Source organism: Trachypithecus francoisi, unplaced genomic scaffold, assembly GCF_009764315.1.
Source record: "Trachypithecus francoisi isolate TF-2019V2 unplaced genomic scaffold, Tfra_2.0 Lachesis_group17, whole genome shotgun sequence".
Taxonomy (NCBI): Eukaryota; Metazoa; Chordata; class Mammalia; order Primates; family Cercopithecidae; genus Trachypithecus; species Trachypithecus francoisi.
The window spans coordinates 35,862,472-35,888,564 of record NW_022681462.1 but is presented as its reverse complement, the minus strand read 5'-3'; the positions used below and the strand labels follow the sequence as shown (position 1 = coordinate 35,888,564).

The 26,093-nt window shown below is 37.6% G+C and overlaps 1 protein-coding gene across 1 annotated transcript in view; it reads right to left on the bottom strand.

Moving 5' to 3' along the window:
• The window catches only part of DNAH6 (dynein axonemal heavy chain 6), a 353,105-nt gene that overhangs the window by 215,548 nt on the left and 111,464 nt on the right, over window positions 1–26,093 (bottom strand). The window contains exons 19-29 of the mRNA XM_033175267.1: window positions 23,655–23,867; window positions 22,609–22,701; window positions 21,113–21,232; window positions 16,418–16,598; window positions 11,013–11,109; window positions 8,101–8,320; window positions 6,648–6,812; window positions 6,452–6,565; window positions 3,555–3,680; window positions 3,325–3,480; window positions 2,882–3,043 (exon numbers count right to left, since the gene is read on the bottom strand). Of these exons, the coding sequence (XP_033031158.1) occupies window positions 2,882–3,043; window positions 3,325–3,480; window positions 3,555–3,680; window positions 6,452–6,565; window positions 6,648–6,812; window positions 8,101–8,320; window positions 11,013–11,109; window positions 16,418–16,598; window positions 21,113–21,232; window positions 22,609–22,701; window positions 23,655–23,867 (1,647 nt within the window). The remainder of the gene's footprint in view (window positions 1–2,881; window positions 3,044–3,324; window positions 3,481–3,554; window positions 3,681–6,451; window positions 6,566–6,647; window positions 6,813–8,100; window positions 8,321–11,012; window positions 11,110–16,417; window positions 16,599–21,112; window positions 21,233–22,608; window positions 22,702–23,654; window positions 23,868–26,093) is intronic.

Here is a 26,093-nt window from a genome sequence, read left to right as displayed (position 1 = left end):
GAGAAGTGGAGAACAGAAGTAGGAGGCCCAGAGCAGAGAACAGAGACAAAATGATAAGCAAAGAAGCAATAAAATAAGGTCTCACTAGGCTGACAAGACATATTTTTCCCGTTAAAGAGCTTCCCAAAATGACAAACCAAATGAATAAAGAAAATTATCTTATGTAGACACATCCTGGTAGATTTTCACAATACCGAGGATCAAGAGAAAATCCTATAAGCTGCCAGAGATAGAGAGGAAGCAAAATATTACTAAACCTCCAAAATTTATTAAGCCATGATCAGTTTTATCATTAGCAAAATGCATACTGGAAGACAATGAAGTGAGGCCTTCAAAGTCAGGTGAGAAAATCATTTTAAACCTATAATTCCACCCTCTACAAATTATCAATCAAGTATGATGACTCAGTAAAGACAGAATATTTATAAACTTGAATGGGAAAAAATTGCTCAAGGAAGCATTCCAACAAAATTAAAATGAACTATAAGAAAGATGCAAAACTGAAATACAAAGAACAGTGGCAGCTGAATCTACTCTAGAACAGTGGTTCTTAAATCTGAGTGTGCAACAGAATCACCTGGAAGTTTGTTTCAACAAAGCCTCTCGTTGCTGCGCTCCAGCTCCAAAGTTTCTGATTAAGTAGGTCTGACATGAGGCTTTATAATTTGCATTTCCAACAAGTTATCAGGTGATGCTAATGCTGTTGGTTCAGGGTTCATGCTTTCAGAACCACGGTCTAGGGCTTAGCTTCTCAAAGTGGACCAGTATCGATGTGCACCACCTTGGTGGATGTCAGAAATGCACAATTTCAGGCCCCACCCCAGACCTGCAGATCAGAATATGTAGTTTAATAAATATCGCCGGGTGATTCACAGCACACAGAAGTTAGAAAAATAATGATTCTGGCCGGGCGCAGTGGCTCACACCTGTAATTCCAGCACCTTGGGAGGCCGATGTGGGCAGATCACGAGGTCAGGAGCTGGCCAAGATGGTGAAACTCCATCTCTACTAAAAATACAAAAGTTAGCCGGGTGTGGTGGTAGGCGCCTGTAATCCCAGCTACTCAGGAGGCTGAGGCAGGGAACTGCTCGAACCCGGGAAGCGGAGGTTGCAGTGAGCCAAGATTGTGCCATTGCATCCCGGGCAACAGAGCGAGACTCCGTCACAAAATAAAAAATAAAAAGTAAAAAATAAAAAATGAGAAAAATATTGGTTCTAGAAGAAGTAAACAAAGTGGAAAGAAAACATGATCCACTAACCCTGAAGCTTAGGACGTTTACTTTGAATGGCAGGGGTTTGTGATGTATGTATTGATCTTTCTCTATGGGGCCAATTAGTCTATTAAATTCCACTGTGAACAGTCTTTGATATTATAAGTGCTGTATAAGGGATTTACATTTTTATGTTCAGCCCCCAGACAAAGCAATGAAGATATAATTTAGTTATAGAATAAAATACAAATTTTATAAAATTTGACATGGTAAAAGTGAGGTTGAAAGTCCAACTTCATTAGACACACAAAGTTGTGTCTAATAAAATCCTCATCTATTTAATGTGTTGGCAGATACTGTCCAAAGTGGGTACATAAAAATATAGAAACAAATATATGCTTTTACAGTTTAAATAGCAACCACCAGAAGAAATAAAGCCAAACAAGGATTGCTGCAAATCCATGAGCTTTTTTTTAGGGGATCTGTGAGGCCAAAGTGTTTTCATAATAATACCAAGGTGTTATTTTTTCACTCTCTTTTCACTCTCACTCTCTCATGAGAGTACAGAGTATGAAAAGATGTGGATATGATTTCAGTTTTTACATAGCAAATAACCTTTAAGAAACTAACATTTGTCAAGTTTTGGTATAGTTCAAAGAAGAGTATAAACAATTAACTGAAAAAGTTCTTTAAAACATTCGTCTTTTCAGAGTCTATATCTATGTGAGGTTAGATTTTCTTCAAATGTTCAACCAAAAAACATATCTCAACAGACTGAATGTAGAAGCAAATCGGAGAATCTGGCTGTCTTCTATTATGCCAAATATTAGCATAATAGCAAAATTTTGAAAACATTAGAGATTTTCAAAAATATAAAAGTGGGACAATTTTTTTTGTTTGGAACTTTTCTCATTAATTTTTAAGAGTGTAAAGGGGTCCCATGACCAAAAAGTTTGAGAACCACTGTATTGAAAAACCTTACCAGGAATTCTCACCTCACACATATTTCACGTTGAATACACTATTCTCTGAATTGCCAATTTCCTACTGTAAGCTTAGTCCTTGTTCTTCGTTTTCCCTGCTGTTCTATCTTGTACCTCATCTCATTTCTTTCTTCTTACTGACATGTACAGATTTTTTATTTTTTCACCATTTGATAAATCATCCCCTGGCCTTGATTCTTATCCAGACTACCCAGACCAACATGTGTTGACTCTTCTCCCTTGCTCTATTTATTCCACTTTAGCCATTATTTGCCCCATTTCTTTTCTCTTGCTTGTCATCTCTCTATTCGCGCCTTATTTTGTTATGTCATGTTGCAAATAGAGAAAGACACATAAAACTTAATAACACTTTTTTTTTTTTTTTTTTTTTTTTGAGGCGGAGTCTCGCTCTGTCGCCCAGGCTGGAGTGCAGTGGCCGGATCTCAGCTCACTGCAAGCTCCGCCTCCCGGGTTTACGCCATTCTCCTGCCTCAGCCTCCCGAGTAGCTGGGACTACAGGCGCCCGCCACGTCGCCCGGCTAGTTTTTGTATTTTTAGTAGGGACGGGGTTTCACCGTGTTAGCCAGGATGGTCTCGATCTCCTGACCTCGTGATCCGCCCGTCTCGGCCTCCCAAAGTGCTGGGATTACAGGCTTGAATGTTAATATTTAGATACAAGAACTGTACCTTGTAGTCCAAACCATCCGAACAGTTAAAGACCACACACTGGATGGCAAGAGCTTTTGCCAGATCTTTGATAGTCTCTGTTTTCCCAGTGCCAGCAGGACCAGCTGGTGCACCCCCAAGGTCAAGCTGCAAAGCTCCCATGAGGCAAAGATAGCAGCGATCCTGAAGAAAGTAACAAATTATCAATATGAAGGGAACCAACTCTGGCCACAAATTAAGTCATTTCCTTTCTATGAGGGAAGGATTATTATTTTCTATGAAAAACAGAGCAACCGAAATACACCAAAAGATCCATGCACATAATTAAATAATGCAAATCTTTGCTTTACAAAGATGTATTCATAATAAATTCTTTCAAGAGTTAATGTCATATGAAACTTTTCAAGACTTTTGATTGAAAAGCACTCTCATGTCAATATTAACCTAAGTGATCAATAACTTACTGTGAGTGGAGTAATAACCAATCTTGGGCATGCACCCAAATATTCATAGCCGTAAGTATACCGAGAGAGCGCCATTCTAGCCACACAATTATCCAGGTCTATATCCCAGTAATAGCGCAGTTGTCTCTGCCAGTCAAAAGACTCAACTGTCTCCACCTATATGTGATACACATATTAGATACAGTCATTTCAGAAAGCAGTATATAATTTTAGTTAAATGAAACAGTTACCTTGGATTGAACAAGTTCAGTGACTATATCTCTTGCATGCACATCAATGGTAATCAATGCAGTTAGGATGTTTCTGTGTAATTTAGGAAGACTGCCTCGAACTATTGCAGCCAGGGCATTTAATCTCTACAAATAAAAAAAATTGTCATGGTGAATTTTCCAAGATCAGCTTACATATATACATTATCTCTTTCACCATTCAATTTGGAGAGACATTGCTAAAAACCAGCTAATTTTAAGAATCTATAATTTTGTGACCAAACAGGACAGTACTTTTATTTAATTCCCATGAGACTTCTGTGAACTATATACTGTCTTTACCCCTATTGTACATTTGAGGAAACTGAAGGTCAGAGAGCATAAGTAACTTGATGGCAGTCACACAGTTACGAAGTAGCAAAATGAGACCTGAGTAGACATTTGCCTCCAGAAAAGCCCATGTTCTTAACCACTATGTGATGATTTTCTAGAGGAGAGTGTCCTCCCTAAAAATTAAATGTGGTTAAAGGTGATACTCTTCAGTTTTAGGGGCGGTTTTCCCATTAATAATCAGAAAGTCTGAGCATTTTAACCTAGCCAATGTCTAGTTAAATGAAAAAATTTTCAGAAAGAGTTAGCTAAATTTTTACTTGATTTTTACCTAAATAATTAAATCTTTTTCAAAGAAGAGCAGTGCCTCTGAGGACCTTGCATCATTGTGCTGAAATGTCACTTGGGCCAACCCCAATGAGGGACCATCTCTACGTAGAGGCAAAGGAACTTTCTTTAGGGAGTCATTTCTCTTTTCTGAAGCTATGGAGATGAAATTTCTTTGAGGAATTTCATGAGAGTGTTTTCTCTTACTTCAATAAAGTTGTTTTATTCAATAAATAAATATTTATTGAGTATTTACATATAAATATATATAAAGTTGTTTTATTTCAATAAAGTTGTTTTATTCATAAGGTTGTTTCATTTTTCTGTTTTAAGAATGAATCTTTAAAAATGTAGTATTACTTGGAAGTAGAATTGAATTTGGAGTTAAAGAGTTGGCTTAGGTCCTTACAAAATATATTGTTTGTAAATATTTTCCTTTATTCCCCAGGTTGCCTTTTCACTCTCTTGATTGTTTCCTTTGTTGTGCAAAAGCTTTTAAGTTTGATGCAATCCCACGGATCTATTTGCCTTTTGTTGCTTGTGCTTTTGGTGTTATATCCAAGAAATCAATGCCAACGCCAACGTCAAAGCTTTTCCCCTATGTCTTCTTCTAGGGATTTTACAGTTTCAGGTCTTACACTTAAATACTTACTCCATTTTGAGTTGATTTTTGTGCATGGGATAAGACAAGGGTCTAATTGCTCCTACAACTTAATGAGCAAAAAACAAATAACCCAATTAAAAAATTAGCAAGGGAATAGAATAGACATTTATCAGAAAAAGACATGCAAAGGGCTAACTGGGTATATGAAAAGATGATCAACATCACTAATCATAAGGGAAATGCAAATCAAAACCATAATGAGATGTCACCTCACAACTATTAGGGTGACTGTTATCAAAGAAACAAAAGATATCCCATGTTGGCAAGAGCATGGAGAAAAGAGAACCCTGGTATGCTGCCAGAGGGAATATAAACATGGTGCAGCCATTATGGAAAACAATATGCTGGCTCCTCAAAAAGTTAAAAATGGAACTACCATATGACCCAGTAATCCCACTCTGGTACACATCCAAAAGAAGTGAAGTCAGGATCTGGAGGACACTATCTGCACCCCTATGTCCATTGCAGCATTATTCACAATAGCCAAAATGTGGAAATAACATAAGTGTCCATCAAAGGATGAACAGATAAAGATAATATGAGCTGGGCATGATTATCATGCTTGTAATCCAGCACTTTGGGAGACCAAGGCAGGAGGATCGCTTAAGGGAAGCTTTTGAGACCAGCCTGAGCAATACAGTGCGACCCTGTCTCTACAAAAAATAATAATAATAAAAATAATTAGCTGGGTACTATGATCACGTCCCTGCACTCCAGCCTGGGCAATGGAGTGAGATCCTGTCTCTTAAAAAAGAAAAAAATAAAAGAAAATGTGGCATACACATACAATGAAATATTTATTATTGAGACTTAAAACAAAGGAAATCCCATGACATGTGACAGCATGAATAAACCTGGAGGATATTAAGCTAAATGAAATGAGTCAGTCATAGAAGGATAAATCCTGCATGATCTATTTATATGAAGTATCTAAAATAGTTAAATTCATAGAAAAAGAGTAATATGGTGATTACAGGGAGCTAGCGAGAGGAGGAAATGTGGAGTTGCTGTTCAACAAGTATAAAGTTTTAGTGCTATTTAAATGCTATTTAGTAAAATAGCATTTCCTAGCTATAGCTAAAAGTTCTTGATGGTAAATTCTTTGAATTATTTTTGTTTTACTGTTAGCTGCCTGACAGGCAACTATTTCTATCTCTAACTATTTCTGTTAGTTGCCTGACAGGCAATGTATTTCTACAAAATAGCAGAAATAGAATTAGAGCCTAAAAATAGAAATGACATGAATCTGGAGGTTTTCCTGGACTGAATAAACTTCCCCGAGAGGTATCCAGGAACTAGTGAATACAGTTTATCCTTAAAAGTTGCAAACCATTATAACCGTGATGTTTTGTTCTGGAATTGTTTTTCCTCCTATTTTCACAAGTGTTCATATAAATACTACACATACATTAAGGTAGTGTCTCTAAAAAAAGTAAAACACAACTAATTTTAGTGAGAATTCTAAAGCTTTGTAAGTCATGTCAGAGCATTAGAATTTCTGAAATAAAGTGAATTTGCATTAACTATGCTTAAAAAAAAAACAAACCCACTAAGACCGTCTTGCAAGACAATAATGCCACTTTGTTATAGATCTCACCTCAAAATTTACTTTTTCAAAATTCTCCAGGGCCTCTATGTGATTACTGTGTTCTGTTTCCAGACATTCAGTCAAATCACGGCACCACATAATTTGAGAAACGGTCAGGATAACCTGCAAGAAAACATCTTTCTTAAATATGTGATACATATCACCAAAAAAGAATTCAGAGATACGAAATGTGAGTATGAGTTACTTGAGAAGGGTGGCCAGCCACCACCCAGTCTGTCCTCAGTTTCCCCTGATAGTCAGTGATGGCGGCTTTGCACAGGCGACGCAGAGATGTGAACATGGCCTCTTCCACTTTACCAAGCCATTCCTCTACATTGCCTCGGGCCTTGACGCCTTTCCCCAAGCCAACCTAAAAGGTAATCAGAGCATTGATAAAGTGGCTTGTGTGGGACTTGTAAGCTGTATGCCTTCTGTATTTCCATGACAGAATCCTATGCTATACAAACGCTGAAGCCTGACCACAAATACTGAAACTTCTATTGACATTCCACTATACATCTATCTCCTTTCATCCCACCTATTGCTTTAGTTTACTGCTTCCACTTGGAGTCAACTCCCTGAAAGAGTAGTCTACGTGCACTGCATGGATTTCTTCACTTATTTTCACTTTCCTACTTGCTGCTATCTGATTTTTGTCCCTGATCACTTCTGTTCTCAAGTTTTCCCAGGTCCTCCCAACTGAAAAGTCCAAATGACACTTTTCAGTTCTTGTAGCTATTTTTTTGGACTTCCAGTGGCTTGACTGTCACGGCTGTTTTGGTTTCCTTCATCTGCTCTTCTTCGAACCTCTCTTTACATTTCATGTTTTCCCAAGATTCTATCCTCGGTCTTTCCCCTTCTCTTCTGCACCAGTGATGAGCAAATTCTTTTGCAAGAGGATCAATTCAGAACAAATAAAATGTTTATATGTTCCCATAGATACAACACTGTGTTCTTACTGGACCCAATTCCTTAGCATTTCCCTGCACAGTTCCTGTGTCTGAAATGTCTCCCATGCCCATGTAGAAGATACTCCCCCTTCCATCATACTTGACTTTGTGTGTGTGTGCATATGTGTGGCTCTCCTCTGTGAAGTCACTTGATTCCTCACAGTGTGCTAATATATTCACTCTCTTGGTGTTCCCCATATGCCAGGGGCTGTGCAGTGCCTTGGAGATGCTGCTGCCAGCAACTAACACTTAAATAGTGTTTACCAGGTATTGCTTTAAGTAATTTACATACACTATCCCCTGAACAGGCTCATCACTCCATTAATCAGATACAATTACTAATCCCTGTCTTTTGGATGAGATTAAGGGGTGGGACTTAGTCCAAGTGGCCTGAGAGTAGAACCAGTACTCTTAACCAGTCCACTAGTGTGCCTCTTGTGGGGAGTTAAATAAGACATGGTTCTAGTTTTCTCCACTATATTTCCAACAACAGAACACATGTCTTCATTATTGCGTTTTCTGTGGTGATTTTCAGTTGTTTGTTCGACTACTTCTCTGTTAGACTTTGAGCTCTTTGAGGGCAAGAATTTTATCTTGGTTATCCTTGAAACTGCTGAGCCAACAGAGTACCTGTATGTTTAGAGCGAGAATAACCCTAGAAGAGTAACAAAGTTCATCAATAAAGAAATATGAACAAAAGCACCTCACCCTTTCTCCCTCTGGTGACAGCATTGCCAAAATATTATTAGTATAAACCTTTTCTGGTTCTCCATCAATACCAGGAATCTTTCCTTCAGCAGGAGGCATGAGAGCAAATTCGAGCTTTGAAATGGAGTCGAAGCATTTCCTTAAGTGTGGCTGCATAGCCTGTGGATTTCGTGTCTGGGCCAAAATCTCCAGAAGTTCATCATTCGACAAGAAGTAAAACCTGGATTAAAGAACATCCTTAAAATATAACTTGAAATTGAAGTATAGTCTTAGATAGACATAAAAGATAAATTCCTTAGCCACATCTCTTCCCTGTCCACCAATTTCCTGGACCTCCAATTATACTGGTCATGGGTTTCTGGGGAGCCCACATATCTCTAAACATGATTTCTGTGAAAATTAGTGATGATGCATTTAGGTGTGATAATGCACACCTAGAATTAGTGTCTAGTACAATGTCTAGTGATAGACATTGTTCATAAAAACTGTAAAAATGCTAGAAACTGATGTGTTCACATATCTGTCTTACCTGGCTTTAAGTCTCCAGAGTGAAGATGTATTATTTGTTTTCCCTAAAATCTAGCCTAGTATGTCACACATACCTGGTATTCAATACATTATTTGTTGAAGAGTTAATAGGATGGGTGGTTGCAGGAGAACCTTATTGGGTTGTGTGAATGTGTACTGGGCCATTCTCTTAACCCAAAGGCATTTGCTATTCTCTGCAGTATGTGCTACTGTGAAAATTGGCATAATATAATTTTGCCAGCACACCATTTCCAACCATGTGAGGCTATACATATGTAGAAATAAAACATTTATATATATTCCATACTATTACCAGCAAGATAGGTAAAGGAAATTATAAACTTACAAAATATTATTTTGCTATAGATTGGGGTTGGCAAGTTACAGCCCCAGGCCAAATCTGGCCCACCACCTGTATTTGTAAATAACGTTTCATTGTCACACAGCCATGCAGACATACTGTCTGTGGTTCCTTTTGTGCTACAATAGCAGACCTGACTACAGAGACTGTAAAGCCTACAAAGCCTTGAATATCTACTATGTGACCTTTTATGAAAAAAAGTTGTTTGTCCCTGCTCTAGATAACCAACAATATTCTAAATGCCAGACCTCATGTAATATAGTTCTTGTATTATGTTTAATCTCTCCAAATCACTCAAAAGGAATTTGATTTACTATTCCAACTGACTATCCTAGTTCATACTAGAACAGATTAAAGCAATTAACTATTAACATTTAAGACAGTGATTGTCAAACTTTTTTTTTCCCCCAATCAAGGGTCCTTTTTGATGCTGTTCCTATCCCCAAGTCTCTCATGTTTTGGAGGACTAAATGTACAAACCAGCATTTAGTAAATGCTCTAGATTGTTGACCGTCAACTTAGCAATATCCCTGCATCAGGGAAAAGCTGGAATGACATTTCTAGAATCTCTTTCCAGTAAGGTTTCAGATTAAATGCTGCCTATGAGATGCTCTTCTATGTGACTGAGAAGGTGGGAGGAAGCAAAGCCATTATTCTCCAACTTGAACATGAATGACTGAAGCTGGTGGGATTTTATCCTTGGTTTTCAGAAGTCCTCCTGACAATCCCTCCCTTTCTTGTTGCAGGAAGCTGAGACTTTGGTGGCACTTCCCTGAGACCTCTGCCTGTATTTCCAGATTTCTTCAAAGTGGTCCTCAGTTCTTCTCTTCTTCTGCGTCTAGCACCAGTGAAAACTTCTAATTCCCTGACTGAAACTTTTGCTCTAAACACCTAGAGTGGCTTCTGTGTTTTTGACCAAACCTTTCCCAAGTAATATAACTAGATGTTAAAATTTCAGTTGCAGTTTTGACTGAAGTTCTAGGACTAGAGTTGTCACATTTCAAAATGAGATGTCAGGTCACCTGGGGCTGACTTATGGGGAGATGGGTGAAGACTCTAGAGTCCTCAGTCACTTGAGGGTATAAAAGTGTTAAAGCTGGAGAGGTTGGACAGCTAGAGATAAGAATATTCTTTGGTAGAGAGATGTGCTAAGGGTGCTTGCTATGCCCATGAGAAAGGGTGTGGTTCACTCTCCTCAAGACTAGGCGTCTTGGAGAGCTTAACATGCATCCCCATCAATTAACCTAAAGAAAATTGCTCAGGTAACACCAGTCTCTCTTAACCTTTTACACACACATTGTGCACATATACACACATGCACAGGCACACATATTCATTCAACAATGAAACAGTAAAACAATGGGGTGATCAAGAATCATTTCAATTTGTGGGATCTAAAAATCGAAACAATTGAACTCATGGAGACAGAGAGTAGAAGGATGGTTACCAGAGGCTGGGAAGGGTGGTGGAAGGGTTGGGGATGGGGAGGTGGGGATATTAATGGGTACGAAAAATAGGAAGCATGAATAAGACGTAGTATTTGATAGTACAACAGGGTGACTATAGTCAATAATAATTTAATTTAATAATCAATAATAATTTAATAGTCAATAATTGTACATTTAAAAATAACTGAAAGAGTATAACTCAATTGTTTGTAACACAAAGGATAAATGCTTGAGGGGATGGATACCTCATTTTACATGATGTGATTATTATGCATTACACACCTAAGTCAAAACATGTTATGTACCCCATAACACACCTATGATATACTAAAAAAGTTAAAATTTAAAAAAATTGTTTCAGTATCTTACTTACCCACTTAACTATTTATTGAACATTGTATTTTATCCTTGAGACTTATACTCCCCAATTACAATAACTAGTTGGATTTTCATTATCATAGATCTTTTTTGTTTCTTTCTCTAGTTCCTTGATGCTTTGAGGTTATAACTATAACCTCAATTTGATTGACAGTCATAACTACTAAAAAATATCTTAGGTTGCTTTATAAACTTACCTTGGAAAGATAACTCTTTTTGATTCTAAGTATGCCTCTAGGCACTTCTGAATTTGGTCAAGCAATGCATTATTGTTTTGAAAAGTTTCCAGAAGTCCTGTTCATTAAAAAAAAACAGTATTGGTAAAACTGTGTTAAAATCAAATTTTTTTCTGAAAAAAATATCACTTTAAAATGTAATCAGTTTATGAATCTTCTCCCTAGAAAACTATTTAATAAAGCTCTCATAAAAATATGTTTTGATGGCTCAAGCTTGTAATCCCAGCACTTTGGGAGGCCGAGACGGGCGGATCACGAGGTCAGGAGATCGAGACCATCCTGGCTGACACGGTGAAACCTCGTCTCTACTAAAAAAATGCAAAAACTAGCTGGGCGAGGTGGCGGGCGCCTGTAGTCCCAGCTACTCGGGAGGCTGAGGCAGGAGAATGGCGTAAATCCGGGAGGCGGAGCTTGCAGTGAGCTGAGATCCGGCCACTGCACTCCAGCCCGGACGACAGAGCGAGACTCTGCCTCAAAAAAAAAAAAAAAAAAAAAAAATATATGTTTTGAGTTATCCAAATCTAAAGTTAAAGCGAGTCACGGAATTGCAAAGGCAATAAAAAAATTATAATCACATCATCAGCAAACGCTGACAGTTTGACTCCCTGTTTACCAATCTGGATGTCTAGACAGTAACTGCTGTCTTCAAGAGACTCACCTAACACATAAGGACTTACATAAAGTTAAGGTAAAGGGGTGGAAAAAGGTATTCCATGCAAATGGACATCAAAAATGGGCAGGAATAGCTATTCTTATTTAAGACGAAACAAATTTTAAAGCAACAACAGTTAAAAAAGACAAAGAAGGATATTATATAAAGATAAAAGGACTTTTCCAACAAGAAAATATCACATTTCTAAATATATATGCACCTAGAACTGGAGTTCTCGAATTTACAAATTTATAAAACAATTAATACCAGACCTTAGAAATGAGATAGACAGCAACACAATAATAGTGGGGGACTTCAATACTCCACTGACAGCACTAGACAGGTCATCAAGCCTGAAAGTCAACAAAGAAACAACTTAAACTATACCCTAGAACAAACGGACTCAACAGATATTTACAGAACATTCTACCCAACAAATGCAGAATATACATTCTATTCATCAGTATAGAATATTCTCCAAAATAGGCCATATGATAAGCCACAAAACAAGTCCCAATAAATTTAAGAAAATCAAAATTATATCAAGTACTCTCACAGACCACAATGGAATAAAATTGGAAATCAACTCCAAAAGGAATCCTCAAAACCATCCAAATACATGGAAATTAAATAACCCTAAAGACTCATCCAAAAAGCTCCTAGAGCTGATCAATGAATTCAGCAAAATTTCAGGATACAAAATTAATGTACACAAATCAGTAGCTCTCCTATACACTAACAGTGACCAAGCTGAAAATCAAATCAAGAACTCAACCCCTTTTACAATAGATGCAAAAAAAAAAAGCTGCAAAAAAAAAAATTACTTAGAAATATACCTAACCAAGGAGGCAAAAGACCTCTACAAAGAAAACTACAAAACACTGCTGAAAGAAATCATACAACACAGACAAATGGAAACACATCCTATGCTCATGAATGGGTAGAGTCAATATTGTGAAAATGACCATACTGCCATAAGCAATCTATAAACTCAATGCAATTGTCATAAAAATAACACCATAATTCTTCACAGAGTTAGAAAAAAAAATTCTAAATTTCACATGGAACCAAAAAAAAGAGACCACATAGCCAAAGCATGATTAAGCAAAAAGAACAAATCTGGAGGCATCACATTACCTGACTTTAAACTATACTACAAGGCCATAGTCACCAAAACAGTATGGTACTGATATAAAAATAGGCACATAGGCCAATGGAACAGAATAGAGAATCTGGAAATAAAGCAAAATACTTATAGCCAACTGACCTTCGACAAAGAAAACAAAAACATGAAGTGGGGAAAGGACACCCTATTCAACAAATGGTGCTGGGATAACTGGCAAGCCACGTGTAGAAGAATGAAACTGGATCTTCATCTCTCACCTAAAAATCAAATCAAGATGGATCAAAGCCTTAAATCTAAGACCTGAAACCATAACAATTCTGGAAGATAATATTGGAAAAACCCCTCTTGACATTGGCTTAGGCAAAAACTTCATGCCAAAACCCAAAAGCAAATGCAACAAAAACAGAGATAAATAGATGGAACTTAAACTAAAAAGCTTCTACAGAGCAAAAGAAACAATAACCAGAATAAACAGACAACTCACAGAGTGGGAGAAAATCTTCATAATCTGGACCTCTGGCAAAGGACTAATATCCAGAACCTGCAAGGAACTCAAACAAATCAGCAAGAAAAAAACAAACAATCTCTTCAAAAAGTGAGCTAAGGACATGAATAGACAATTCTCAAAAGAAGGTATACAAATGGCCTACAAACATGAAAACTGCTCAACATCACTAACGATCAGGGAAATGCAAATCAAAACCACAATGCGATACCATCCTACTCCTTCAAGAATGGCTATAGTAAAAAATAATAGATGTTGGTGTGGATGTGGTGGAAAGGGAATACTTTTACACTGCTGGTGGGAACGTAAACTAAGACAACCACTATGGAAAACAGTGTGGAGAATCCTTAAATAACTAAAAAGTAGATCTACCATTTGATCCAGCAATCCCATTACTGGGTATCTACCCAGAAGAAAAGAAGTCATTATATAAAAAAGATTCTTGTGCACACATATTTATAACAGCACAATTCACAATTGCAAAAATATGGAACCAGCCCCAATGCCCATCAATCAATGAGTGGATAAAGAAAATGTGTCTAGATATACGATGGCATACTACCTCAGCCATAAAAAGGAATGAAATAATGGCATTTGCAGCAACCTGGATTGATTTGGAGACCATTATTCCAAGTGAATGGAATGGAAAACCAAGCATCATGTGTTCTCACTCATAAGTGGGAGTTAAGCTATAAGGACACAAAACTGTAAGAATGATACAATGGACTTAGGCAAGTGGGGGAAAGGATGGGAGGGAGCTGAGGGATAAAAGGACAAAAGACTACACATTGGGTACAGTGTACACTGCTCGGGTGGTGAGTGCACCAAAATCTCAGAAATCACCACTAAAGAACTTATTCATAGAACCATATGCCACCTGTTTCCCCAAAACCTATTGAAATAAAAATAAATAAATAAATAAATAAAATGCAATGGCAGTGGTATGGTCTTTTCAATAAAAGATACCAAGTTAACTGAAAAATAAAGAGATAATTTTAAGTAAAAGTAAAATATACTGTTAAGATTTTAAAAGCTTTGGTATTATTTGATAAAGGAAAGTTCTATTACTTTAAAATGGGGGGAAATTACTAAGAACTTTAACTATTACCTTTAATAATAATATCAAGTATTTACCAAGTATGAACAAGTATATTTAATATGAAACATTTTTAGCTGGTGTATCCCACTTTTGGGGGGCTAGGAGTACAAAACCAAAGCCAAGCAGTTGCCTTCTCCTTGACTCTCCAAACCAAGCCAGTCTCTATACCTACTCACTGTCTGTCACTTTCTTACTGGCATCTTTTCTGTATCCTCTGCCATCTTTAAACGCCAAAATAGTGGTGATGGGATACTATTTCTTCATCACTAAACTACAGCTCCTTAAGGAATAAGATCCATGTCTTGTTTATCTTTGTAGTTTTGGTGCTTATCATAGTAGCTGGTGTCCCCACCTGCCCAAGAATCAAATCCACAGTCTTGATCATGGTTTCCAAGGTTCTATGTAATCAATGACCCAGTCTGATGCCCAGTCCCCCACCTAAACACTCTTGCCTCTCTTGCTTCACCTCCTAAGCCCTTCTTCTGCATTCCACTTCAGTTCTCATTGGTTTCCTTGCAAACAATTGGGCATGTGAAGTATGCACTCACTTTGGGAGCCTTGCCTTTAATCTTCCCTCCTCCTTTAACAATGTTCCCTTTGATCACATACATGACTCACTCCCTCATTCCTGCAGGTTTCTGCTCAAAAGCCACCTTATCAAAAAAGCCTTCTGTCACACACACACACACACACACACACACACACACACAAACACTCTCTCTCTCTCTCTCTCTCTCTCACCCATTTACCCTACTTTATTTTTCTTCATAGCTTTATCATTCCCTGAAATGATCTATACAAGTCTCTATTCTTATATTACATCCTTAGGAGCAGATGTATTTTTGAATCAGATATTTTTTTCATTTCAGAAGTTATATTTTATAACAAGTCTAGTAGGGCCTGGGACAGCACTCTGTAATCTAACATATTAGTTTTCACAGCAAAATGTTTCAACATGACAAGTGAGTGCAGTAGACAGAATAATGGCCCCCTAGAGATGTTCATGTCCTAATCCCCCAAACCTGTGAATATGTTAGTATACATGGAAAAGAACTTTGCCGATGTGATTAAGTTAAGGATCATGGATGGAGAGACTGTCCTGGATCATCTGGTGGACTGATCGATCATACATGGGCCATTATGAGCAGAAGGCAGGAAGGTCAGAGGCTGATAAGGAGATATAATGACATAAACAGAGGCCAGTGTGCTGAGATTACAGGCTGGAAGAAGACCATGAGCCAAGGCATGTTGGTTGCCTTGAAAAGACCCAAAGAGTTTTCAATTCTATTAGTCCATATAACATTTCTTTTCCATTTCTGTCTTATGTCAGAGTTTTTGGGGAAAGGGTACAGCCCAGAAAACTGCAGGGAAGCTGTTTGAGGATATTTACCAGGATGGGCCATGTGCTGCTATTTCCTGAACAACAGGTAAGCTTGCCAAGGCTTTTACTTTAAGCATAAAGTTCAACAGCCACATATGTGCACCCTGAAAGACTTTGATTCCACATCCACAGAAATGGAACTTATTAAAACACATTTCAACCTTGAGACTAGAAATGCAATAAGTGGTAATATTTTGAGCTAGTTTTGATGAATTCATTAAAAATAAGGTGTGGACATTTTTGTGGCTATAAATCTGTGGAGGAGCTTTAACAGAATACGTCAACCGAAGGCAAGTGTTTGTCTCATTGTCAAAATTCTGAGATGAAAACATCACTGATACACCGAAGCAACGTCCCCAAATCATAAAAACAGCAAAAATAGACAGATTCCCCTTTTCCAAAACTACAAACTAAGCTGAGAGATAATAATAAAAAAGTCCAGTGTTCCATTGACATTGCTTAGCAAGTGTGTCAAATGCAAGGATTCCTAGTTATCCATGCTGACTAGAATCAAAGGTTGAATGGACCATGTGTTATTAGGTTCCCAGAGAAACATTTTAGGTGATTGTAGTCTTTTTGCTTGTTTGGAATTTTGTTTCATACCTGGCTGAGTAGCGGCTCGAAGAGCATTAGGCAGCCGATTCACCTTTCTCATGATTTCTTTCCATGACTTGTCCACCTGAAGGAACATCTTGGCCTCTGCAGGCAATTGCCTCTGAATATCTGGAGCACTGAAAATACTTTCTAGGTAGAGCCAGTTTCTTTGGCAGGTCAGCCACTCTTCCTAGGAGAAAAATATGGACATTGTCAAATTTTAATTCCCCAATTAAAAACATATAGTTACAGTAAAAATCATGACACAGGGAATCACTGTATCTTTTTCCTTGAGGGTCGTGTTATACTCCTCACAGGTTGTTTGAAATTGAATTCCTTACAAGGTCCAAGATTCACCTTAGTCTGATTTCATCCCACTGTCTACTGAGCAGAGTTCTAATGGGTCTTCCATGTGGTTACCAGGATGGATCCAGAGAAACATGATTAAAATTACCCACAGGAGAGATTCAGGGGGCAGCATGATGCTTACGCAAGGAGATTTGAAGGGAAAAGGAAAGTTTGGTGACCATTTTCAAACATAAACAAGATTTTCATGAAAAAACGTTTGTTTTTTTCTTTTATCTCAATCATGTGTTAATTCTTCCTTCATCTTTCTTTAAAAATGAAAATTAAAAAAAAACCCTGCTCATGACAGCATATGTGGTATATATAGAAGACCGGAAGACAAAAATCATGCATTCCCTCTGCTTTTAGACAAATCACTGTTAATAAAAGAAATCAGAAATACAGGGTCGGAAATTAAATGTCCATAGATCTCACCTTTCCTCTGTGCCTCCTGCTATTACGGCATGTGTGTTTGGGAGTAAGCCCAAATGTCACAACCACTTCCTGGTTTGTCTTAGGTCTCACACTTTCCAAGCAATTCATTCTCTGGGGGGTCTTCACTAGTCAGCTTAGGTTTCTTTCAGGGACCCTCTATGAAAACGTCCCCTTTGACTTTGATCTGTAGTCCCTCCCTTCACAGGGCTCAGCCATCAGTCCAGGAGGCTGGACAGGACTCAGACAATGTGGTTGGTTGAAGAAGATGAATTTCTGAGAAAGTTCTCTTTGAAACAAAGTTGGTGCAAGTTATCTTTTCCCTCTTACTGCCTTTATTATTTCATAGATAACTTCTCATATTAGAATATCTAGAAACCTAAACATAATTAAGTCAAGCTAAATATCTGAAGTCTAAGAAAGAGATTGGATGGGAACAAAGTGAGATTAGTGTAAGTGGGTTCTTTGTTTTGCTATGGGACAATCAAAGGTGGAAAAAAATCAAAAGGGTATGTGTACCACAAGGAGAGATTCCAAGGAAACTTCAAGCAACAACGAGCATTCTTCCAGTAAATATAAAGTCGTTGTAGCAAGACTCATAAGGTGGCCCCCAAGATGTGGCATTTACATCCCTGTGTAATCCTCTCCCCTTGAGTGTGGGTGCCATCTGTGACTTGTTCCCAGGCATATGGGATGTGGCAAAGGTAACAGAATGTACATAATTATGTTTATGTTATATAAGATTGTAATAGTCATCTTGCTAGGATCTTTTTCTTCCTTGCTAGATTGATGCAGCCAATGGTCATGGTCACATAAAGACAAAAATGTGGGCAACATCTAGGAGCTGAGGATGGCCTCCAGCTGAGAGCCAGCAAGAGATTGAAGCCCTTAGCCCAAGAATTCCCAGAAAATTAATTCTGCCAACAACTGAGTGAGCTTGGAAGTGGATCATTCCTCAGTTAAACTTCTGCTGAGAATCCAGTCTGGCTGACATCTTAATTGTAACCTTGTTAGACCCTGAGCAAGAGGCCTCAGTTAAACCATGCCTGAACTCCTGAGCCACAGAAACTGTGAGACAACAAAGGTATTGCTTAAGTTTGTAGTATTTGTTTCACAGCAAAATGATAATACAGGCATGCTTTGTTTTATCGTGCTTCACTTTACTGCACTTTGCAGATATTGCAGTTTTTATAAATTGAAGTTTTGTGGCAACCCTGCATCAAAAAGTTAACTCATGCCATTTTTCCAACAACATGTGCTTACTCTGTCTCTGGGTCACATTTTGGTAATTCTTGCAATATAAAAATATTATTATTAAACATTATTATTATATCTGTTATGGTGATCTGTGATCAGTGATCTTTCATGTTATGATTATAACTGTTTTGGGGTGCCATGAACCATGCTTATATAAGATGGCAAACTTAATTGATAAGTATTATCTATGTTCTGTCTGCTCCACTGACTGGCTGTTCCCCTGTTCCCCTATCTCATTTCTTCTCCTTGGTGCCCCCTGTCATTCCCTGAGACACAACAATATTGAAATTAGGCCAATTAATAACACTACAATGGCCTTTAAGTGTCCAAGTTAAAGGAACAGTCACATGTCTCTCAATTTAAATCAAAAGTTAGAAATGATTAAACTCAGTTAAGAAGGCATGTCAAAAGCCAAGATAGGTCAAAAGCTTAGCCTCTTGCACGAAACAATTAAGACAGCTGTGAATGCAAAGGAAAAGTTCTTGAAGGAAATTAAAAATGCAACTTCAGTGAAGACACAAATGATAAAAAGCCAAAACCCTATTTCTGATTTGGAGAAAGTTTGAGTGGTTTGAATAGAAGATCAAACCAACCATAACATTCCCTTAAGTTAAAGCCTAGTCTGAGGCAAGACTCTAACTCTTTTCAATTTTAAAAAGGCTAAGAGAGGTGAGAAACCTGTGGAAGTAAAGTTTGAAGGTAGCAGAGGTTGATTCATGAGATCGAAAGAAGCTATCGCTGTTACATAAAAGTGCAAGGTGAAGCAGCAAGTGCTGATGAAGCTGCAGCAAGTTATCCAGAGGATTTAGCTAAGATCATTAATGAAGGTGGTTACTCTCAACAACAGATTTTCAATGAAGACAAAATAGCCTTCTATTAGAAGAAGATGCCATGTAGGACTTTTATAGCTAATGAAGATAAGTCAATGCCTGGCTTCAAAGATTCAAAGGACAGGCTGACTCATGTTAGGGATAAATGCAGCTGGTGACTTTGAGTTAAAACCAATGCTCATTTACCATTCAAAAAATCTCAAGGCCCTTAAGAATGATGCCAAATCTACTCTGCCCATGCTCTAAAAAATGAAACAACAAAGCCTGTGTTTACACATCTGTTTACAGCATGATTTACTGAATATTTTAAGCCTACTGTTGAGACCTACTGCTCAGAAGAAAAGGCTTCTTTCAAAATATTACTGTTCATTGACAATGGACCTGGTAACCCAAGAGCTCTTATGGAGATGTACAAGGAGATTTACATTGTTTTCACGCCTGCTAACACAACATCCATTCTGCAGCCCATGGATTAAGGAGTACCTTCAACTTGAAAGTCTTATTATTTAAGAAATACATTTTGTAAGGCTATATCTGCCACAGATAGTAATTCCTCTGATGGATCTGGGAAAAGTGAATTAAAAAACCCTCTGGAAAGGACTCATCATTCTAGATGCCATTGAAAATATTTGTCATTCATGGGAGGAGGTCAAAATATCAACACTAATAGGAGTTTGGAAGAAGTTGATCCCAACCCTCATAGGTGACTTTGAGGGATTCAACAGCAGATGTGGTGGAAATAGCAGGAGAACTAGAATTAGAAGTGGAGCCTGAAGATGTGACTGAATTGCTGCAATCTCATGATAAAACTTGAACAGATGAGGACTCGCTTCTTATGGATGAGCAAAGAAAGTGGTTTCTTGAGATGGAATCTACTCCTGGTGAAAACGCTATAAACATTGTTGAAATGACAACAAAGGATTTAGGATATTACATAAATATAGCTGATAAAGCAGAAGTAGGGCTTGAGAACATTGACTCCAATTTTGAAAGAAGTTCTGTCATAGGTAAAATGCTATAAAATATTACATGCTACAAAGATTTTTTTTTTTTAATAGAAGGAAGAGTCGATGAACGTGGCAAACTTCATTGTTGTCTTATTTTAGGAAATTGCCACAGCACCCCCAACCTTCAGCAGCCACCCATCAACACTGAGGCAAGATCTTCCACCAGCCAAAAGATGAGTCATTGAAGGCTCAGATAATCATTAGCATTTTTTAGCAATATAGTATTGCACACTTAATGGACTACAGTACAGTTTAAACATAACTTTTCAAAAAATAATTTGAACTTATATTTTAGATTCAGGGGTTACACGTGCAGGTTTGTTAAATGGGTATGCTGCGTAATGCTGAGGTTTGAGGTATGAATGATCTTGTCAGTCAGAGAGTGAGCATAGTATCCAATAGGTAGTTTTTCCACCCTTGCACCCTTCCTCCCTCCCCTCTTTAGTAGTCTCCAGTGTCTGTTGTTTCTATCTTTGTGTCCATGAATTCCCAATTCAACATAACTTTTATATGTTCTTTGAAACAAAAAAATTCAAGTGGCAAAATTTCTTTATTGCAACGTTTGGGTTATCATGGTGGTTTGGAACCAAATCTTCAATATCATTGAAGTATACCTATGCAAGGGTGATGGTAAAAGCATTAAGCTGTATAATTACGTAAAGAAGAGCTCAATACCTGTGCATTTCCCTTACATTCTAAACACAATAACATGTCCACAATTAACACTTACGTTTTAAAACCATATAGTATTTAAATAATGAAACAAATAATTCCTAAGGTCCTTGTGACTCTCCAATACTCTGAGTGTATGAATCGAAATTATTCTTACTCACCAGTGTTTGATTAAATAAAGCAAGTTGTTTTTGCCATTTATCCACTCGAGTTTTCAGTGGACCAACGTAACGTGATGAGGCAAGGGTTGCAACATTGATGATGCTATCATCAAGAAGGACCTTTAAAGGAAGGGGAAGAAAACACATGCAGCACCAAGTATTTGCGCTTTCAGTAATATTTCAGATACATAATCCCAAGTGTCTACTTAAAGGCCAACTCTTTGAATTAATAGCTTAGTCCCTCCTACTGTTTCCTACTTATCAATTTCCCCTCATTATTCACATCCTTGTAGCACCATGATGTTCTTTCAAAGGTCAGCTAGGACTTCTGATTGCCAAATTTCTGCTGCTCCTGTAATTGATAATGGCACGAGTTTTTGTTTGAGTTGACACTCTTCTCCTCTCTCCGCTCACTATTAGGTAACTTTTACCTTCTTAACACAATTTGATCACCCGGGCTTGCCTTTGTTTCTCAAAATATCATATACTGGCAAAATTAGCTGTCTTCTGTCCAATGAATTATCACTTTCTGTCAATTATCTCAAAGAAGAGAGAATTGAACTCATTCATATCAAGCTCTGAATGGTTATACACAGTTTCTCCTCCACCTCCCTCCCCTTCTACTCCCCTTTATACAACAACATCTCTCACGAAGCATGTGAATTTTAAAAAATGTGTCTGTTAATCCGAAAGATTTAATGGTCCATTTCAATAATAAGCCTTTTGAGGGTAGAACCCTCACCACATTTAGCCTAAACTTACTGACCTATTTGAGTCTGCTCTCCCATCCCCTGTGCAGAGTGATGTCTGGTCTTGCTCTTCCAACCTACACCTGGAAAAGCTATTTTATCTCTAATTCCGGCCTGGATACACCCTATTAGGTCAGGGCTTTGCCTTTTAAGTTGGGCTGTGTGACCCAGCTCCCTTTGCTAAATAAATGTGCCTTCAGATTTTAAATGATAAAGACTATTCCAAACACATGAGTTAGATTTATTTTCTTCTGTGGTTGACAGAGTATGGCCATTGTCTCCTAATTCCAATAAGTTCAAGTGAACTTAGCCTTTTAGTGTGCTATAAACATGAAATACTCATTCAGGTTTCTTTGCCTTATTTACCGGGTTTGAAGTGCCCTTTATTTTTTTTCTATGTCTAGTAAATCCCATCTAATATTTAAGATCCAGCTTGTTATGACTGGTCTAGCAAGAATGCTCTGATCACTTCAGCTGTAACTGGTTTCCTTGTTTTTGTAAGTTCCTCAATAGTTACCAACTACAGGTTGCAACTCTTACATATATATGCAATTTTTAATGCTTTGTTAAATATTTCATGTACAAGCATTCATGTTAATTATTTGCATTCATTTTGCTTTCCCAATTAGATTTTTCTTATTAAGTGACTCTCATATTTTATTCCCTCATCATAATCTCTCACAGAAAATTTAAGACTAGGTGTGACGGGGATCTTTACCATAAGCTTTCAATAACCTAGTCACCCACCTGTATGTCATCTGTGCCGCCCAGTATAAACACATCTTTGGAGTCACGGTGAGGCAGAATGACAAATTCATTTCTTTTCCAAGAGTCCTCCACCTTAGAAATAATTCAAGTCTTAGGATATCTGAATTCAGTGTGCTTAGATACTCAATAAAGCATGTGAAATGAAATAAATAAAAACTCTATAATTATCCCATTTTCCTCCTTATTGCCCTTTAAAATTCTTTTTTTTTTTTTTTTTTGAGAAGGAGTATCGCTCTGTTGCCCAGGCTGGAGTGCAGTGGCGCGATCTCGGCTCACTGCAAATTCCGCCTCCTGGGTTCACACCATTCTTCTGCCTCAGCCTCCTGAGTAGCTGGGACTACAGGCGCCCACCACCACACCTGGCTAATTTTTTAATTTTTTAATTTTTTATTTTTAGTAGAGAGGAGGTTTCACCGTGTTAGCCAGGATGGTCTTGATCGCCTGACCTCGTGATCCGCCCACCTTGGCCTCCCAAAGTGCTGGGATTATAGGCGTGAGCCACCATTCCCGGCCTGCCCTTTAAAATTCTTAAAATCTTCTTCTTGGATAAATGACACTAATTTGCTTAGATTTTATTTGATTGACATTAACACATATGCTTTGACAGAAAAAAAATTCTTTTTATGCAGAGGGTTAGTAGGTGTGTATATATTTTTAGTGTAAGGAGATAGTATCATAACTGGGAAAACCTTAATGTCTTTTGAAGCATTTAACAGATTTCTCTGGTAGTTTTGGAGATAATTTATTTGGGTTTAAAAGATCTTTATTGGGATATGGTTTCTTATATAAGCATGCACATTTCAAACCTTATAGCCATCAAGTTCCTATGTGCTATAGGATAAGCAGAAGGAGGAGATTTTTAGAGGTGAAAACAGTAATACCTGTTGTAAGGAAACAGAGGGATGACTGATAATGAGAGAGTGAAAGCTGCAACGTTGAAAAATCCATCCAGATCACCAAATGTTGAATCTGAAAACTTTCACATTCCCTAATTATATTTAGATAAATATATACTCCAGATTTACCTTTTTAAGAATTGCTTCTAAGGCAGCTTCTCCAGAAGCCTGTCCAGATATGTCCTGGATTTCTTGACCAAAGTCAAAAACATGCAACTCGGAGAGCCTCTCCAAGGTTAATGGAATTTCAGCATCCACTAGAGTGGCATCAACTGTTTGTTCAATAGCTGCCCAATGTCTTGCCTTCAAAGTCGGGTTTCTCAAGTCAATGATAACCGGAAGCTGAAAAGCAAACACTCTCAGAGACATGATGCTTTTTATCTTAAAAATATAACCCAAAGGTTCTGGTTTCAATTTATGCATGTAGAGAGCTGGAAAGAGCACCACTTACCCTCTTTCCACAAAGCAAAATCTGGACGACTGCAAATTAATGGCTCTAATTGAGCCTATTAGTGTACATGTGTAACCAACCCGCACCTTATGCACATGTACCCTAGAACTTAAAGTATAATAAAAAAAAAAGAAAAAAAAAACCAAGTGTGCAGTGCAGAAGCAACTCAAAATTTGGAGAGAGACTGATACTCACAGGTTTCTCCACAAGGAGAAACAACAACTGAAACATTTCCTACCTGGGGCAGATTCCTTGGGATGACATACAAACTATTAAGAAGATTCAGCTAAATTGCAAAAATAGAGCGCTAAATATTAACTGCGGGGTAGAATGAGAATGGAAAGTCTCTGAGCCTACAAATACAATGGAGATTGACAGTGAAGACTGAAAGGACTCCTGAGAAAGCTTTTCTTATGATGCTGGCTTGGGGAGGGAAACAGTGGCCATTATAGTAGCTCCACCAAATTCATCTGCCTTAGCTCCCTTGTGGAAAAAAACCCTTGATGTGTAGGGAAAAGAGCAACAAACTGTGCTACCTTAAGGCATTAGTGGTAACTCATTGATGATATCTTCCTATAACTGGAGAAGTAGAACATGGAAAAAAACAATTTACCCTTGGGGGAGGGACAGAAATAAATGTTAGGCTCAGCACTACAGTTGGAAAAGGGGGAGGAGCACCTGTGATAGGAATTCTGAGAACAAGAGATAGAGTGCCTCGTAAGATAAAGATTTAATGAGAACATGAGGGAATGTTCCTTCTCACCTCCGCCACCAGGTTAACAAATATTGAGTAAAAATAGCAATGGGATACAGAGTGGAAAGCTGCAAGTGACAGATTCTCAGTGAGCACAACACAAAGGGAAGACCCAAGGTCAGGGGAAAATAGAAATTGAGAAAATAGCCTTTGGTAAACCAGCCCAACCCTATATTCAAGGTATCACTAGAAAAATTTGAAGTCAGTGGTGCCTGAGGGTAACCATAGCAACATCAACCCTTAAACCTAGCCCAATTGGTAATTAGATTTAATGCAACAAGTCACACAAAAATCCAAGTAGAAGAAGAGGCATGCTCATTTCCAAGCATAAATATTATTTGCTTTGGTATTTACTGTACTGTATAAGATACCTGACTTTGAACAAAAAATTAAGATGCATGTGAAAAAGCAAGAAAAACCACACATCTAAGAGGCAAGACAATAATCAGATCCAGAAATGACACATATGTTGGAAGTAGATAATTTAAAATAACTATGATACGTTAAAGGTTCTAAAGGAAAAGTTAGATAACAAGCAAAATCAGTTGGGAAATGTCAACAGAGAGATGGAAAGTACAATTACAAATCGAACAAAAACGCTAGAAATAAAAAAAGAGATGAGATAAAAAATGCCTGTAAAGGGTTTAACATAGCCAAGGAATTAATGAACTTGAAGATAAATAAGTATAAATTTATTTTATACTTATACCCTTGGGGGAGGGACAGAAATAAATGTTAGGCTCAGCACTACAGTTGGAAAAGGGGGAGGAGCACCTGTGATAGGAATTCTGAGAACAAGAGATAGAGTGCCTCGTAAGATAAAGATCACACATCTAAGAGGCAAGACAATAATCAGATCCAGAAATGACACATATGTTGGAAGTAGATAATTTAAAATAACTATGATACATTAAAGGTTCTAAAGGAAAAGTTAGATAACAAGCAAAATCAGTTGGGAAATGTCAACAGAGAGATGGAAAACACACAGAAAAAAGAGAGAAAAGAAAAAATAAAAACAAAACAGATCATCCAAGACCTGTGGGACAATATCAAACAGCCTAAAGTACACATCATAGAAATCACAGAAGGAGAAGAGAGAGAGAAAACAGCAGAAGAAATGTTTGAAAAGTAACAGTTGCAAAATTTTTCAAAATTAAAAACAAACACCAAATCACAGATCCAAGAAACTCAGAGAACATCAAGCAAAATAAATTTGAACAGTAAACAATAACACATGCACACCTAGGCATACTCTATTCCTAACTGATGAGAATCAAGATGAAGAGAAAATCTTGAAGGTAGCCAGACCAAAAAAAAAAGACACATCATCTATAGAACAACGAAAGTTTAAAACTACAGCAGA